At 42.3% G+C, this 19043-nt stretch overlaps 1 protein-coding gene across 1 annotated transcript in view; it reads left to right on the forward strand.

The window, feature by feature from the left end:
• The first annotated feature begins 227 nt into the window (after positions 1-227).
• ANKRD50 (ankyrin repeat domain containing 50) overlaps positions 228-19043 on the forward strand; it is a 39976-nt gene continuing 21160 nt past the window's right edge. Inside the window, exons 1-2 of the mRNA XM_054283816.1 lie at positions 228-303; positions 1068-2348. Coding sequence (XP_054139791.1) covers positions 1870-2348 — 479 coding nt within the window. The 5' untranslated portion in view covers positions 228-303; positions 1068-1869. The remainder of the gene's footprint in view (positions 304-1067; positions 2349-19043) is intronic.

A 19043-nucleotide genomic window follows, 5' to 3' on the forward strand; every position in this document is an offset into this window, starting at 1 on the left:
GCCGGGGGCGGCCCCGGGGCCGGGACAAAGCCCGGGGCGGCGGCAGAGGCACCGCCCGTCTCCCTCCGCCCCAGATGTCCCCCTCGCCGGAGGGGAAGGGGGGCGGGCCGAGGCGGGGCCGGGGCGGGCGGAGCGGGGAGAGCACCGGGCGGGCTGAGGCAGCGGCGGAGCGGGGTGGCCGCGGCCCTGGCACGGCGGCGCCCGGGGGCGGGAGCCCAGGGGCCGGGCGGAGGAAGAGGAGGGGCGCGGGCAGCGGCGAGAGAAGCCGTCTGGAGCAGCCGCCGCGCCGAGGCGGCTACGGAGGTGAGCGAGCGGCGGGAGGAGGCCCCTGCCCGGGCGGGGCTGACACCGGCCCCGGGGCTGGGGGTCCCGGCCGGGTGCCCGTGCGGAGCCGGGTGTGTGCGCGGCGGCGGGCACGGGGCGCGGAGCCGGGGCAGGGCTGGGCGCTCCCAGCTGCTCGGGTTCCCCGGAGGGAGGGGGTCGCGCTGCCGGGCGGCTCCGCGCCGTGCCTGGCCGGGCGGGCAGGGCAGGGCAGGGCAGCGCCGAGCCCGGGCCGGCTCGGGCGGTGGCTCGGTGCGCGGTGCCGGCGGGGGTGCCACGGCGTGACCCCGGGGCTGCCGGGCGCCGCTGCTGCCGCCGCGAACAAAGAAGCGTGCGGGGAGCAGCGCTGCCCTGCTGCTGCTGCACAAAGTCCCGAAAACGCCCGCAGCCGGCAGCAGGAACGCGGGGTGAGGAGAGGATTCGCTGGTGGAGCCTCGCTAGGAGGAATGTTTCTAGCATGGGAGGATATATTCGGTTCTCCTCGGGAGAAAATGCAAGACTTGCTGTGGTTTTGTGGCCACTGTCATATCTGCTCATTGTTTGTTGTTGGGGATTTTTTTCTTGCATGTGGCTGATCACGCCTCGTAACGACAAATTTTCTTTAAAACGGCTCTCTTGATTAATTCGACAGTATTAGGAAGAATAAGGAATACGAGCCCTTGACTTTGGTCTTTGTTGTCTGCGTTTGCAGCTGACTGAATTATGACTTGCGTGTAGGGTTAAAAGTGCTGTCTCCTTTATTTCAGAGCTCTAGGGGAAGATGTTGTCTCTTCTGACATCTTGCGATTGAGATACCTGAGAACAGGTTCAGTAAGAATCAAGTTCCTGAAGAAGACACTACGAATGTATTGAAATAAGAAGCTGTAAACATTTCCCCCCCCCCCCGCCCGTCGCCTGTGCTGCATAAGAAACCATAATGTGAAGCACTTCTCGGACACTCTCCCAGATGTATGAAGTCTGCAAAGCTCGCCGGCCAGACTGGCTGCTTTAGTCAGTGGTACTTGCCACGTTTCTGGTGTGTATATAGTACTCTGAAGAGAAATCGCTTTTTTTATGCAATTCCCAGAAGGAACATTTTATTATGGACAGCTTTTTCTGTATGTATATCCAGAGAGATTAATGCCTAGAGTTGAAAGGCGTTCAGTATACACTGCAAAGTTGGCTTTCCCTCAGCTCTTCCAGATGCATTGTCTCCCCTGTACGCTGGGAACACGCACAGCTGCCTGAGCCACAGATGCAGCCATGGAGCTGCATGAACTTGTGAGCCACGCCAGGAGTCTCGCCCAGGGCTGGTCCCAGCCGCCGCTGCACGATGTCAGCTGAGCTGTGATGGTGCCGTGCTGGTCCCAGCACAGGGCACAGATGGAGTGACACCCGTCCTGCAGAGCAGAGGCTGCTGAGTTTTACCCTGAGCAAGGGTGCCCGGTTGCTGTCACCTCTGCCGAGTTCTGCGCACAAGATCGTCCCACGCCGGGATGTCTCCCCGCTCCTGAGATGCTGAAGGTGTGCTGCAGCTTATGACACGTCCAGGAGAAGAAGCTTTATAAAATGGCTCAAACCAGCTTGCTGCAGGGAAAGCAGTTTTACTGTAGGGAGTGGGTTTTCCACAAGCTTCAGCACTGCCTCCAGGAGAAAGCGAGCTGCGGCGGCAGCGCTGCCAACAAACCATCTCTTGTAGCCAATCCCGGGAATAACAGCGGTGTTGTCTCCGGGAAAGGAGCTGCCTGGGGTGTGCTGCTGGTAGGAGGGCCCGGCAGCGGCAAGACAGCCCTGTGCACTGAGTTGCTGTGGCCAAGCTCACCTGCCAGCCTGCAGCGAGGCTTGCATCGCCAGGCGCTGGCCTTCCATTTCTGCAGGGCCCAGGACTCGGACACGCTCTGTGTCGGAGGCTTCATCCGAGGGTTAATCACACAGATATGCCGCAGCGGACTGATCCAGGGCTTCGAGGACAAACTGAGAGATCCTGCTATTCAGAGTCTCTTGCAGCCCGGGGAATGCGAGAGGAACCCCGCTGAAGCGTTTAAAAGGTAAAAACAAATTTAAAAAAAAAAAAAAAAACAAAACCCCGACAAAACAGCCCTATTGAAAACAAACCCAAAATAAAACAAACAAGAAAAATCTGCTGTTTAGGTCTTCCTTCCAGTGAGCCTAAGATGCAGAGAGTTTAAAACATGTTTGTTTCATGGCTTGTTATCTCTGTCAGAGCGTGCAGACTTACCATGGAAAAATCTAACTTTGTCGTTATAGCTGACATAAATAAATATTTACTTTTAAAACAAAGTTTATTATTAATAGTGAATTTATTTACATTTGTGTGTTAGTACCCTCAGATGTAACTGGATGTTTTGAAAAGACTTGAAAGTAAGTGACTTCAGAGTGGAAAATACCTATTCCATGGTCTCTGTGTGCCATAAAGGTAGGGCAGTTGTCCTTCACAGACCTGGAACAGACCTTACAGGACCCTTGGAAAAGCTTCCAATAACATGCTCTGTCTAAGAGGAAACTGGGCTAATGGATTTCTGGGTCTCATCCAGCACATCGGTTTTATGTTTGTCTAAAAATATGTGGTAGGAAAATGTCAATTAACTCCTTATGTTTCTTCTCACAATATGCACAGATTGTGTCAAATCTTTATTGCTGCTTCTTCTGTAAGTACTTCAAAGTGTTGATGGGATCGGGAATTGATCAAGAAATTGATCAGCCTGCCCCTTAAGAGGTTTGTCAGCTGTCTAAGCTGAATGGCAAAGAAACAGACTTGTTTTGCTAGTGTTCCCTAGCAAACCATAATCTCCTGAGTGTGTCACTGACAATTCTGTTTCTGTGAGTATAAGGGTGTATGAAAGGATTAATTACATGTATATAAGTGTACATCCATAGATACACTTGGAACAATGTACAGTCTTGAGCACAGCCTGTGTCTACTGGTCTTTATTCCTTTGGGTCACAGTGAAGGAAAATTCATGAAGGGTAAGGCTTGTCTTCATCAACAGAGCTTCAGCTGAATGTGTTGCCAGCATAAAACTTGTCTGCAACATTGGTTAAACTGAATTTTTTTTGGTACTGTGTAGTGGGGTAACTTTTTGTGGTACTAGAGGGTTTATTGCCTGTTTCCAGTTTAAAATTCCTCTCCTCTATTTTTTTCTTTCCTGCCTGCTGGGATTGTGGAGGCAAGCACTGAGGTTGAACTGTGGTGCTTGCTCTCATTGTCATGGTGGTGTAAAAGTGCCTTCTAGTTCTGGGGGCTGTTATGTCCTTGCCTGCTGAATAAACAGGATGCATGTCCACATTGTTCTCAGCGTAGTGTCTTAAAGCAGATACTCTAAACCGAGACTGGTTCTGGATTTTTTTGTTTGCTGCTAAGCGAATATGTAACTCCAACAGATATTAGGGTCCTAATTTCAGAGGTATTAAGCCCTCTTAAATTCTAATGAATAAAAACTGGGTGCAATTAAGTGTCTATAAATGGAATAGCAGGCTGGCCATCTAGCTTCAGGCAGTCTTTTAAAATCATGAAAGTGGATTAATCTGGTGTGTAAGAGCCTGTTTATGTTTAAAAGTCCATTACAGGGAAATCTGACTAATTTAGTACAGCCAAGTTCTCAGTAAGAGCTGGAATCCTTCCTCTTCTGAAAGTGATTGCTTACTGCACTGAACAGGAGCTAGGTGAATGTCTTTAGACAAAAATGCAACCTAGAAATATAAAATACAAGAGATATTTGTTTAGACTGATTTTTATAAACATAGGGTTTATAAATGATGGGCTGGTTTGAAGAGGTCAATATACATGGTTCTTGGATTTGTACTAGAAAAATAAAATGAGCACAAGATCCAGCAATGGTCATTTCCTTCTCAAATTGTGCAGCACTGATTGTGCACTCCTGTTATTACACTAGAGATACTTATGGGGGTAGCACAGCAGCTTCAGTCGAGGAGGTTTTTCTTTTCACCCTTCATGTATTCCCTTACTCCCACTTATCCTGGTCTCCTGCTCTCAAAAGCAGCTGTGGTGGCTGCTCTTGGTGCTCCTGTTTGAGATTTGAGGGAGATGAGGTGTTGGAGACAAGGGAATATAAGTTTTCAGCACTGTGGCAGGGGACCAGGAGGTGGCTGCTGACAGCGGCACCCTGGGCTTGTTCTGCTGGGTGAAACAACCTCTGTCCACAAACAAGGGGCACTTGGCCACCCCCTTGCCACCATCAGACTCCTCAGTCATTTGTTTGAGTGACCTTTTGCTAGTTTATGAACCGTGCAGGGAATGTTTTAACAGAACTATAATTTAGGATGTTCCGTGGTTTCTAAGCCTTGCCACTGAGCACTTGGATGCTGGGCTCCGGTGTGTTGAGTTGAAGTGGAGGTTGTTTTCCGGTGTGAAATGAGTTCTAGGAAGACTTTCCTGTCAGATGATTGCATCCCTCATTGTGTAAAGGCACTGAAGAAACACAAAGTGCTTCATAGATTCTTGCCTTATTTCAGTTTATTCAGTAGAAGAGGAGAAAGATTTTTTTTCTTTAAAGGCACTGTCAAATTTTTGCTCTGCTTTACACAGCTGCTCCAGACCCAGCCATGTATTCATGGCCTAAAATGGAAAGACTTCTCTTCATAAGTGCTAAACAAGATGATACCACTCTATTTTTGTGCTGATTGTCCTGGAAATACTGAGAAAGAAAAGCTTCTTAATGTCTGGTAACATGCTAGTTTATAAACAATGTAAAGTTTGTTAGCTAAAATGGTGACATGTTTTCCTGAAGGATGTTTCTTAAATAGATTTTCAGCAGTCCTGATGGTCTTAGTGATACATGTGCAAGCGATGACCCTCAAAGTTAAGATGTTTCTCACACTGTTTAAATGTCTCCTCTTAAAAACTTCTTATGCGTTTATAAGCTTTAAATGCCCTAAAAATTCTTTCAGGGGCAGATCTTTCAAAGAACCAGAAAGGCTGAATTATACAAATGTATTTAGCATTTTGAGTTTGTTGCTGCACTGACAGCTGAGAGAAAGAACAGCTACTTACAGCCCTGCTCTTATCAGGCACTCAGTGCTGGAGCAGAAAGCAGCTTAAAATGTGAGGGAGAGTGCTGAACCCTCACACTCAGATTTTCAGTGAAAGTAAAGCAGAAGGGAAGGAAAAGATGTTACAGACACCAGAAGTTAAGAAATGATGTGATAAACAAAGAATTTAATTTAAAAGAACCATTAAGCTCTTCTTCCCTGTTGATACAGAAAAGTTAAATTCTGAATGATTTTGTAATGCTGTCTCTAGGGCTGTTTTGGTTTTACTGCAGCAAGTTTGTGCTCCCAGTGATTTGGTAGGAATACAGGCAGATACCACTTATCCAAGGCCATGAGGGCATAGAGCAGCTCTGATATAAACTGTGGCAATGCTGAGATTTGTGCAAACCAGGCTGTAGAAAGGCATTTCCCTGATGTTCCTGGCTGATGTTTTCCAGGCAGAGGAGATGACATTAAACACCCTCAGACAGCAGGGAAAGGCACATCATTCCCATGGGCTGTGCTGCAGTTGGGATTATTGGTGGGAGGCAGAGCTTGCTTCATTCACAGCACAGACAGTGTCTGTCACTAGGAGTGTGGGCATGGTTTACCCTGCAGAGCTGATTCTTGTTTGCAGCCATTGCTCTTGAGTTTTGAAAGGTACCCATGACCAGAGAATTTAGAGGTGGAAGGTATTAAATAACATCATGTTTTTAAACTCCTACCAAACTCACCTTCAGGGTGTGTTGGTCTGGTACAAACTTAAACCAAACTTTGAATTTTGCTTGAGTGTGTTGCTACAATTAATAAATCACCAAAAAATGGTAGATTTCTACATCTCCTCCCTGCATGATGATGCAGGTGGAGTTTTTTGCTCTCACTCAGGTGAAGTTTCTTTCCAGCTTCTGGGTGTCTTTTCAGGGAATTTCAAATCTTGTCAGACGTTTCACATCCTTATTTCTCACATACTGAATGTGGGTCAGTGGTGTCCAAGTGGTTTTTGCTTGTGAGGTATCCTAACATTTTATTACTAAAGTATTTCTCATACAACTATTTTAATGTAAGGGGGTCTAAGTGATTTTTATCTGGAAAAAGAATGAAGCCGTGAATTCAGATTTCCACTCTACTGCGTTGCTAAAGTTGCACTCCCATGCAAGTAGATGTCCCTGATCAGTAGAGACACAGAAAATCCAGACATTTAAAAGAAGTAAAGCCACAAAACCAAATCAGAAAGAGCTGCTGAACATATCTATTACTCTTTTAAGAGCTTCACAGAAGTTCTCTCAAGCTGATGTTACATCCTCTTTACCAAAAGTGAATATAGGAAAGCTGTATCCCAGAGCTTAAGTGTATATATATTTTTTTTTTTTTTTTTCAGAAAGGACACCAGATTCTATGCATGCTGGTGCTAAATTCAGTGCAGTGGTTCCTTTTTTGGATTCCCAGAGTATCAGAGCTTTTCTTCTGTTTCTAACTCCTCATCTCTTCATGAGCATCAGATTTGCCTTGTGATTTAACATGGCCAATAATGTGAAGTGGTTAATAGTTTTATAGTTCTCTAGAATATGCAAATACCTGTAGGCTTGAGTGTAAGAAAGAGGTGTGAGAGGTCATGTAAGGTTCTCTGCTGACTGCAAGTTTGAAGCAGGGGTTTATGTTGATTAAATTTGAAAGCCTTGTGTGAGTTGTGTGAGTCACTCCCTTGGACAGCGTTGAAGAGCAGCAGGGCCTGTGCCAAGTGTTGTTATCTATGTAAAGTTCCTTCTGCCTGCTTGGAGAACTCCAAGGGGTTGAGCCTCTGGTGTTTTGTCTTTGGCAATGTAATGGAAACCTCATAAAGGGCAGAATTCAGAGGAAAAGCCTCGGAGTGTCAGCCAGAGCTAACAAGTATTTCCTTCCCCCAGCCCTTCACCTGTATCGCCTTTCCATGCTACTAAGTTATTTATATTTTTCTTCCCTCTTCCCTCAAAAGTTGTGTATCATCAGAAAGTTGCAAATTGTAGGTGATAGAGTTCTTACTCCTATCTAAATGATATGGGGGTAACAAGTTTTATTCCAAGTTCTGGATTCTTTGTCTGACAATGTACTAAAACAGTGGTTTGTTCAGCAAACCTTCTGTGACTTCTGTCCAGGGACTTTCAATCTGCAGTACTGAAGTGCATTTTTCCTGCTTAGATGAGGGAAAAGATTCAGACATTGAGTTGTAAACGATGACAGATGAAGTGTGAAGAAGCTGTTCATTTTTAGAACTCTTTGTGCCATCTTTGAAGTCAGTAATATAATTAAAATTATAGTGGGTTGTGTAGGCTTTATTGAGCAATTAACTAGTGAGCTTTTTGTTGGTTTGGAGTAGCCTATTCTTAATTGCAAAAATCTGAGTGCATTTTGGAGTAAATTTGAGATGAATTAGGAGTATCCTGACTTTGTAGGGTACAACCCTACAAACATGGAAGTTTCCCTTTGCTAGTGACTTAACCGCAGTGTGTGCTTCTACTGCAGTTTGCAGCACCCCAGTTCCAAGACTGCTGTGAAAAGGTGAGAGGCAGCACATTGGAGACAGTTAAAGATACCTGAGCTTGGGCTACTGGAAACCCAAAAGCTGCTGGGATTTTTATCAATTTACTCTAGAGGACATTAGTAATTCAGTATAATCTTTCGTAGGTGATACATGACTCAGTTTTTGTCACCCAGGTCTCAGACTGTCTGGGAGTGATCTACTTTTTTTCCAATCTACTTCCTTGTGGAAAGGGCTGCTGCAGAGCCTTTCCCTGTGCTTCCAGAGCTACAGTGCAGTCTTGGGAGCTGTAGCTCTCCAGTGGTTGCAAGAGTAAATAGATTTTGTTAGACTCTCTTAATTTTGTAGAGCTACAAATGGTAGAAACAAGGGCAAGCACTGACTGTATCCTGTGTCGTGCCAAGAAGAATCTGAATGCATAATACATTAATTGCAAGATTCTTTAGGAAGTTAAACCTCCAGTGTGTTTGTTATACATTTACCACATGTAAAGTTCAAATGTGCAATTGACAATTGAGAAGGTTGGAAGGGGAGCTCAGGAAAATCAAGTCCACCATCTCCTTCACCAGACAGAAAAAGCTGAGGATGCTGCCTTCATCTGCTCTTATGCTTCACAGTTCTTCTAGAAAAAAAATCCATATGTTACTCTGAGTTGGTTTCTTCTTGCTATAATCCAAAATTTTTACTACTTAGTATGTTCTCCAGAAACATGGAGAATAAATTCTTTCTTTTCTTTTTGGGACAGCCTTTTACATCTTTAAATACAGCTTTTTTTCTCTTTCATCTCAGCCTGAAATTCAATAATTCATTTTGTTAGTGTGTCCTCAGAGGTCACACCTAAGAATGTGGCATTAAAAATCCCTTACCTAAATAAAAGGGTTTGGTTTCTAAAGGGAATTTTTTCTTACCAATGTTTGAGATGTGTAAATAGGCAGCATTCTATTTCTGTACTTTCCCAGATTTTTGTCCATTCCTGCATCTTTCACTTATGCTTGATTAGAATCCTGAAGCTAGTTAGACCCTAGCCCAGCAGATCTTGATCTAATAGAAGACCGAATTCTCCTTTTAGTAGGAGTTTTCAGTTAAAAACTATCTCATTACAGTTATAATCATGTTGTTTTGTTTATCTGGGGTTTATTTAATACTCAACAATGATGGAGGCAAGATACCAACTGAAGATCATACCAATTTATGGGTGAGGTGAGGAACTGTTTCTGTAAGAGCATGCCACAAGAGGGTTAAAAAGGATCTGCCAACTCAGCCTGTCTTTCCAGTGGAGTTGCAGAAGGTAAATTTGCATCTTGACTGTGCTGGAACATCGAAGTATTTCTGTGTAACTGTGTCTTTAGGCTTTTCACTGGTGCTGTGTTTGGTAGGAAACTCTGTGTTCTGGTGTTCTCCAGCCCATTAGAACCGCTGAGCATTGCCTGAAGCTTAAGTACTTTGTGGCATGTTTCTCTTTAGGCTTTTCCCTTAAATCTGTGGAGTTAACGGGTCACATAGCAGCAGTCAGTGTTTCTGCCAGAGCAAGCTGTATGTTCCTCTTTCATTGTATGGAAGCACAGCCTACAGACTGAACATAATACCGTTTAAGGTTTTAACCTTTTCAGATTAAATTACCATAAGAAAGTTTCCCTCAGGCATTTTAATAATGACAACTTACATAGACCTTTTTGTCTTCTACTTCTGTAGGCATTAACATTTTGGCTTTAATCAATGTGGCTCAGACTTAAACCTTACAGGTTTTCCTATAAGCTGTTTAGTTAGATGGACCTTCATAGCAATTCTTACTTGTTAATTATTTCCCTTCCCTTCAGTTTTCTGCGCACATGTTCATAGCTTGTGCAAGGGTTTAGGTTTCTTTTCCTGTCTTCTTTTTCAATGAAAAAATGAAAAGGATTTGGTGGATTGTGAAGCAGAAAGGATGTAGTGTGTCTTAAATACTGGGAGAAGGTAGTATTGAAATATTGCCTCCTGAAAGCCATGACTTGAGGAGGTTTCAGTTTCTTGTGTGTGATGATGTGTAACAATACACTGGGAATGGTGAGAAATCTTCTGTCTTTGTCCAGGAGCAGGACTGTCTCCAATAGTTTATGTCTTTACATTTTGTGATTGAAGAATGACTGCTGAAAAAGAAATAACTAGGCCAAAAAGGCAGGAAAATAATTACACTGACCCAAGGGTTGAGTTGTACAGAGGTGTTCAAAGTATTGCAGAGGAGGTGCCAGAAAGAAGGAGGTGGGTAAGGTTCCTGGTCTGCTTGTTAGCATCAAAATGTGAGAAAAAAGTGTGAAAATAGAACTGAAAATGAGATCATGAAAAGAAGGCAATTGGGGAAATGTACATAATGAAGAAATAAAAGGGGCAAAACAATTGCTATCAAATTCCTCTCTGTCACATTTGCAGATAACTTCACACAGAGTGAGGACCATGCAGGCAGGTAGGAGACATCAGACTTCTGGGCTCAGTTGTGGATGCTGCAGTTTAAATTGATGGGAGAGGAAGGTTGGAATCAAGGATCATATGTGATGAGTGGACTTTGAGTCCACAGACCACCAGCAGTGCCTTTTCCTTGTTTTTTTCCTTTGTCATGTCCTAATAAGAGCTGGTGGTGGTTATGTGGAGAAGGGAAGGTGGGCACCTTGCATAAGATGTGTGCTACAGATCTGTGATATCTTAGAACGTGAGAGAAGGAAGGGGCCATGGCAGCACCTTATTTTAGGTCCTGGAAGAAGGAGAGCTCTGCTCAGGAAAGGAAAGTACCAGCAGTGTAAGGATGACAGTAACAGGCAGGTAGGAATGAACCTCAGGAGGAAAATCTGTTCAGAGTGGGATTACAGCATGATCTCCATCTTAGAGCAGTTGATTAACAAGTCTTGGTGTAACTACATCAGCTCTCCTGCAGCAATAGTGAGCATGATACACTAAGCTGTCTGTCCTTGCTCTATACTTCCCTGGAGTAGAGTTCAGCAGGACATTAGAAAAAAAGCTCAGTTTATAGGTAAAGTGAAGCTGATCCATGATAAGAGAAATTGTGTCCTGTAGGGTCTTGGATTACCCTAAATGATCAAAGTCTAACAGATGGAAACTCCAGCAGTCAACAGCACAACACCAAATAATTCTGTGTTTCTATGCTTTTTTTTGTTAATACCTTCTTTAATTTTAAACGGTGCTTTTCATCCACAGTAAACAATTTGTGTATGAATAATTGGAGGGAGGAAGTGGAAGTTGGGGTTTCTGTCACTTGTTGTAATAAATGTGAGGCTACAAAAGCAGTTCCAGTACTAAATACAACAGTGCAGTAAGATTATAGAATCAGGGTTACACAGTGCTAACCTAACAGTGTTTCTTGAGAGTAAATTATGGTAACGATACAGAAAGCATCAATTGGAGCTTTACAGGCAAAACAGAAAAACTGTATCTGCTTGGGGCTGGGGATGGAAAAAACCCAAACTGCAAGGTAGCTGATAAGACCCCAGAGTGATGCCTGAGGAACATATGCTGTGAATTGTGCTTTGGGGAGTATGGGAGAATAATTCTGAATGGGACACACGAAAGCTGCTCCATCTGTTGCCTCTTCAACTGACTGCAATAAACATTAGGATAGTCTGTTTTACTAAGATGGAAAATGAGATGGATAAAGATACGTGGTAACAAACAGGAAAGCTGTCTTTAAGTGCGCTTGACTAGGAAGGTAAATTCTCAGCAGCTTTTCATCTGGTATTTGTGCAGAGGATTTTCTCAAAATGAGGTTGGGCAGTGTAATCCTGCAATCAGTTCAGCAGTGCAAGTGTGAGGTGCTTTGCGATGGTGTGCAGGACATGAGGCAGGCAGGTGTGGAGCAGCTTGGTGAGCGAATGATGATTTTAAAGTTTCAGGTGTTGATTAGCCTGGTTCTTCCAGGCTGGCAGTTCAGGAGCCCCCTGTCCTGAAGGAGCAGCTTAGTGCTCAAACAGCCACTGCAGCTCCTCTTCTTCCTGCTTCCCAAACAGTAATGTTGGGGTTTTTTTCCCTTTGGAATGCCTAGGACAAATCTAATTAATTTGGGGATTGTCAGACTGAGCTGCAGTAATGATGGTGGCTCTTTTATTGTGTGTATTAATCTACTGTATTCTCTTTTATGGGCGTGGAATAATAGAGCATAGTAAAGAAGCATATAGCCTGACAACAGGCACACAATTGAATTTATTCAGTGCAGTTTTCTACCTGCCTCATCTGGGAGTTTTTCTGTTTCTTTTTGTGCTTAGCATTTCTCTCATGCCAGCAAATACAATCATATACCTGGAAAGAAATATTTGTTCCTTCAGTTGTGTTTATGCACTGCATAAATAGAAACAGAAAAAAGAAAGGGATTTTTGTCTATCTCCAAAATGTAGAATAATACCTACAAATTCAAATGCCTGTAAAGGTACAATAATTTCAACTCTGTTGTGTAGTGATGTGTTCAGATATAGAAGCTTATAGAAGTTACATATTTGTTTAACAAAGAAATATTACTTTTGCTACAACTAGGGAATCAGGTAGTTAATAAGGAAAGCTGAAAAGACTGAATGTATGTGTGTGTATATATATATATTTCACTCACTGTACCTTTAATTTCATAAATGATTTAAAACTAACCTTGTAATTTTGATATATTCTGTTGCATATATAAACTTGGTCATTTTATTATTGTGGTGTCCCACTCTTTCATGTTGCATTTCAACAACAGGCTTTTGAATATTTGCAAAGCAAGTTGTTATTTAACTTTACATTTATGCAAAATGATGTGAAGTATAGGCAATTCTCTCATTTCTACTAATGATAGTTTTCAGTGAGTCTGATTGGATGCTTTCATCTCATGCATTTGATCTAAAGTGTACATTCTTTGGCACCTCCTTTTTTTTAAAAAAGAGATGGATTTGCAGGAAAAAATAACATTGAGAACTTAATTCATGCTTAATAGAAAGAAAAACGTTGATTTTTAACCCTAAGTAAAGAGCTTTAAACCAAAACCTGGTGGATGCCAAATTCCAGGAACAAATCTAAATAACTTAGACAACAACTCAAACTGGGGAGGGAGGAGGAGGGGAAATAGGCTTTAGTCATGTAGGTCATGGGACAGGCATGAAGATAAGTCAGGGAGTAATCAAATGCCTTAGGTGCCTTCATACTAATGGAAAAAAGGCAAGGGGTGAACAAGAAGAACTGGAAATTTTAGTGTACAGTCAAGATTGAGTTCAGTGCTCTAAAAGATCTGTCAGGATAACTTGTATAACAGGTATGTGTTTGAAAAAAGTAGCTTGTTTTGTACATAATATGCTTGCTTGTACTTCTAGACCAAAGCAAAGAAATTAAAGCACCTGGGAAATCTGAATAAAATAAATATATATGTTACATGTAGTGGTACCCCTACATGTGAGATTTCTGTTTGAAGGTTTCTTGGTCAGCCTGTTCTTCCATGGACTGTAAATCAAATTACCTATCAGACCACCTTGTGTGTCTGAGAGTTTACCTGCTTTGTCCAAATTGAGTTTGTGGTAATCAGAGAGATTCCCTTGCCTCAAAACTTCTGTAAAATTCCAAGTGCTTTACCCTACCAAAACAGCAAGCTCAAGTAAGCTAAGCTGCTTGAAGATAACAAGTGGTGTCACCCATGGCATAGAATTTGGATGATAATGTCTGTCTCTGGTAAAGATTTGAATAACAAATAGGAGATAAACATCAGCTGGGAAGGCGTGATACAAGCAGGAGTCTGCCAGTGACCATGCCTCTGATGTCAAAGGACAGAGAATAGTTAGTGGGGAGACACAAATTAGCTTCAGTCAGATTGGAAAAAATCAGCTGGGGAAGTGAAATCTTTTGGACATAGTGACTGTGAAATGATCTTAAATGCATGTGTTGGGTTAATGGTTGGACTCAAAGGTCTTTTCATAGAATCCTAAATGATTCTGTGAGCCTTTGCTTAGAAGGAGAGGAGAAAGAAAAAGAAATTTAAAAGGATGGAGAGGAGATGTTCACCATCTCAGAGGATTTGTGAGTAAGATCTGATGAAAACAAGTATAATGAAAGAAAGGAACTGGCTGGGAAGAGCACTGAGGTCTCAAAGCACTGTATTAAATGTCTGGTTCAGTGAAACTGAGCTCCTCCTCACTCACATGTTAAACTCCAGCAGGAAGAAAATAGAGCAGCCACTAAATGTGAAAGTGAAAGAGTAATGTAAAAATGAGAGCAAGACTGCAAGTTCAAGGTGCATTGATCATGTTTCCTGTGAGGTATGTTTTGCAAGAAGTAACTCCATTTATGTTAGCAGAAAAAAGACAATATCCACCAAGTGTTAGTCTGCTATTCCTTGGGGAGAAAAAACTGATAACAGTAGGAAAGATAAAATTTCAGTGCTCCTGTGTATTGCCCTTTCTTTAAAAACAGTAATTTTGCAGTCAGCTAACATAATTAAAAGTAACAAGAAATAGGTAAGGTCAAAGAAAAACAGCCCAGGCCAAAAACCTCAAACAGATATCTAATATAGAATTGGTGAGATGTTCTCAAACTGTTACTGATTGTCTGCAAAGGAGAGGTTATCTTTATCAGGATTGTTGAAAATTCAGAGTTGAAAGAAAAATGTGTGTATTTAGTGCCTTGATTTAAGAAGGATATAAAAGGCGTGGGGAATTAGAAGTGTGTCAGTCAAGATGAGAAATGCCAGAAGAAATTATCAGACAAACTATTTGCAGACAGCTGGGAGATAACAAAGAGGTGAAAAACAACTAACATGGTATGACGTGGTTTGGTTTTGATAAATTTAATCTAATGTCTGTTTGGCAGAGTCACAGGACTGGTGGATAAGAGATAACCATAAATGCCATCTTGTCTGCAGGAAGGCTTGACTTGCATGGGCCTGGTGCAAATAGCCCATGTGCAAGGTACAACTGTATGTGACTACATGGAATAAGAGACTAGTAACTGTACTTAATTATCAGTACTCCATTTCAAACTGACACAGCACATCAAGTTGGCTTCATACCAGCTTTTTCTTGTGGCTTTTTTTTTTTCTTTTCAATCTGTTCCTTAATTCTGTCAGGTGCCTGCAGAGAAATGGTTATAAATTTTGGGTGCTGCTGGCTTCCTTGTAATCACCCTGGTGTTATCTGTGGGGCAGAAGTTACAGGGCAGGTAGTACAAGGTTGGAATTGCAGGAAAGCAGGTAAAGGTTGGACACAGGAAGGGAAGGAGAAAACTTCCCAGTTTCAAGAATATTGAGGCCCTGGAATGGATTGCTTAGGGAGACAGTATTGATTTGTGGAGATCTTCAGGAGTGCCTGGGCTTGTATCTCAGGGATGGCAGATGTAGACCTGATCCTGCTGAAGGCGTGGCAGTGGACTAGGTGACCTCTCCATCGCTATAAAACAGAACCGTGAGAGTTTGTTTTGAATACATTGCCTTTTTTTTTTAATTACATGTTTGGGGAAAATCTTTTCATTGTCTTGTGTGCTGTTCTTCTCTTTGCCTTTGGGGACAAAGATTTTTGTATGTCAGACTCAGCATAATTTAGAATATATTTTATGTCTTAGGACATGTGGCAAGTATATTTCATTTAAACTACAGTCAGCCTGCTCCTGGTAGCAGTTGTGAGTGGTTTTCAGCCACAGTTGTCTGTGCTTTATAATAGCCAAGTTGTTTGCAAACTGTTCTGGGCAGTCCACTATTACACCAAAATATTTGCTCTTAATGCTTCTATTTTCTGAGGTCCCAGGTAAATGCACAAGTAGATCTGCTGGCTGTGCTTTGTAGCCAGAAATCACCTCTGTATTAGTGTGGGACTGTAGGAGGGCTCTAATCAATACCCAGGGTCCAGTATGGGCTGTTTCTGCGGGACCAGTGGCGCTGGTTCCACCATCAGCTCTGCTTTGTCTGGCCTGATGCCCTAGAGCTGCCTTTTGTGCTCTCCTGCTGGGGCTGCAAGCCTGCCTTACAATTGCAGATAAAATCCAGGTTGCTACAAGACATTGCAAAATCAGGTATTGAGTTGCACAAGACTTGCCTGCTGTTTCTAATTCACCACTTCTGAAAAGGCCAGACCCTCGATTTACATCTGTGTGCTTCACCTAGGGCTTTCCCAATAGGTGATTCTCAGGGTGGGTTTTGTTTGGTTTTTCTGCTTTCTGCCCCTTCCTTCATAGGATTAACCATGGTTGGGTGAAATTGTTAGAGCCAGTTTGTCTTCCTGTGCAGCCTGCAAATAAATAATTTACTAGAAACAATAACGTGTATTACACTGTAGCCCAGGAGCGTGCCTTAATTCCAGTATTACACTTAGTCAGAAAGTGATAATCAGCTGCAGTGCACTTTATCTTGTACTTGAGAAAGTACAGAACAAGTACCTCGATAACCAGATCAGATCTGTCCGTGTATACACAGCTGTGCCCGCATCCAGCTGGGTCACTTCACTTTTGCCTTATTATGGGTTCTATTTTTCAGCTTTTTAAAGTGTGGAATTGTTCTGTGCTTCACAGCCCTAGTATTTCATAAATATTCCCAGTTAGTTAAGGGCCCCATGTGTCTGGTTTTTTGGATGTTGTACCAGTATGAGCAGCTGGGCAGTTAGTAAGAAGGAAAGGCCTGTATTCCACATGTTTATAGTGACAAGAATTGGGGTGGTGATATACAGAAAACAGCTATTGATTTGATCATTAATTTCCCTTTTAATCATTAGCCAGAATGCATTATAAGGCAGGTAAATAACCTGTTTACTGTAAGTCATCCATAAGATGTAAATGCCTTGTCACAGGACAAAATAAAACTCATTCTTCTACAAACAGTGCTACAAGCAATTTGTAAGGATGCTCTGGTTTTTCTTTCTGTGTGAATACAGCTGCTAAAAGTACTTGGAATGAGGGTAATATTTCATCAGCTGAACAGCAGGAATTGTCAATTTTATTAGAAGTTAAATTCACCTTTTCTTTTTTTATTGCGACCTGTGGCCCAAATGCAGTTTGGAAAACAAAAGAGAAAAATGCAGCTATTGGTGTAAGTCTGTCTTTGCTGAAGCTGCTAACAGTCTTTAACAGCTTTATCTTCACTGGCTCCATGCTTTTAAATGCAAATTGAGAACTGGGGGTGGTGGGGACAGACAGCTTTAATGGATTATGCTCCCTGCTAACCAACCCCTGGATTATTACAATATACAAATGAACATGTGTCTGTAAGCATAGGAGAAGTGAGCTCTGGTGTTTGCTGTCACTTCTGACAATTTTTCAGGTAGGGATGATTACAAAATACTTGGAGTTTAGCATTTTGTTTTTTAGGCATTTAGAAGCTCTTGGGTTTACTCCATGAACAGTGGAAGTAGTGAAACCCCTATTGTATAGATTTGTGCCCTTGGGTACCTCTGTACTCAGGTGTCCCGCACTGGCCTGAGCTCCCCTCTGGAGTGTCTGCACAACATAATTCCTTCCCCTTTCCCTGGCATGCAGCTCCTAACTGCCCTGCAGAGCCTTCTCCTTGCCTGTGTGTTCCCCTGGGCACAGCAGAGCTGTGCAGCAGCATCACCTTTCCCCTCAGTGCTTGGGATTTTTGCTAGGTCTCAGTGTGTGGTTTTCAGGCAAAAATCCCACTGCTGCTTATGTCGCTGGCAAAAATTACTGCAACATTATGTAAAAATAGTTGGCTTATTTACAGTCTCACTGTGCACTTTATTTTCAGTTTTTGCCAATGCAACATAAATGGAGGTAAGTGTCTTAAAAATCACATTGTGAAGGGCTGTGATGTATCATTTTGTAAACCACTGACAAGAAGGAAGATGCTTGATAGCTTTTCTGGAAATTGAGATGTGTGCTTGGAGAATTATTTTGTTATACACCAAGTATTGTTAAACTCTTTATATATAAATGCATAAAGACATCGATCCAATATCTACAGAGGCGTATTCCTGATCAATATGCAGGGTTCAGGAATATGACAAATAACTGGTGAACTTCTTCAAGGAATCTGGTGTAGAAACATGGGGAAAAGCAGGAGGAGGCTGTGTGGAGTAACAATATTGTCTGCTTCTTTACGAATTTTCATTGGAAAGAACAGAGTTTGTAAATTCCTGATGCAGACCTCTGGGATGGTGCTTCTCAGGAATACGAGTTGGAAATATTGAGATATAATCCCTTGGGAGGTGTCCCAAGAAGCACTTTGTTAAAATATTGTTACGCTGTTTAGAAAAGGAAAGGTAAGAGCTCAGTAGTAGTAGTACAGCAGATTTCCAAGTATGTCATTTCTGTCATAAAATTTGAAGCGTGTCATGCTTTGCTAAAAGTAGCAGCACTTGGAGTCTGACAAATCAGGGGTAGTGGTTGTGAGTTTTTTTGGGTTTTCTTTTTTTTTTTTTTTTTTTTTTTTTTTTTTTTTTTTTTTTTTTGCCCTGTGGCTGCTGGCCTGCTTAGGAGATGATTTTTGTACCCTTGTTCTGTGTGTTTGTCAGCAGAGAATGCTGGCAGCTGGGTAGAGAAACAGGAGCCCTTCTAGGATGCTGCACTCCCAATTGAAGTGGGACATAGCTTTTTTATACACCAGAGACAGTCAAATATGAGGAACATATTATGATTTCTTTTGCCCTTAGAGCCACTCATTAATTGCTATTTGGCAATGTGCTTGTTTTATTCTTTTTTTCTCTTTTTAAATAAGTATGTGCACTCCTCTGTGACTCTTTTCAGCCTTTGTGGACAGCACTGCTGTCTTTCTGCTCTGTTCTGTTGTGTCTTTGTGTTTTTGTGGATCCAATCAAAATCTCAAGGCCAGCCATAAGCAGAACTTCAGCATAGCCTGTATATATTCCTTTCATGTGTGGAAAATCATGCTTGCATGGGTTGAGTCAACTCAGTAGCAATCCTGAAGAATTCTATGGGATGGCTCATTGTTCTGAGGAATTCTTGTTTGCTGCAGAGCATGTAAAACATCTTTGCTCTGCATAAGTAAGTCATTAGATTGCCATTAAAATGAACTCCATCTTTTAAAATACCTAATCGTGCTGTTTTCTCTGGAGATTTTGTATTGTTACAAATATCCAGGTTAACTTGGGACTTTTTAATGATCACCACTTTATAAATATATTAAATATAAAAGTTGTAAAGATAAAGCTGTTACCCTTTCAGAAGGTAAAGAAAACCAACTTCCAATCTTTTGAGAGGCACTCTGCAATTAAGCAATCTGTTACAACAATCTGCAGATGAATCACCCTTGAGGGAAGTGCTT

This window comes from Melozone crissalis, unplaced genomic scaffold (assembly GCF_028551555.1).
Source record: "Melozone crissalis strain CALT ecotype California unplaced genomic scaffold, PUWL_Pcris_2 ptg000039l_1, whole genome shotgun sequence".
Classification (NCBI taxonomy): Eukaryota; Metazoa; Chordata; class Aves; order Passeriformes; family Passerellidae; genus Melozone; species Melozone crissalis.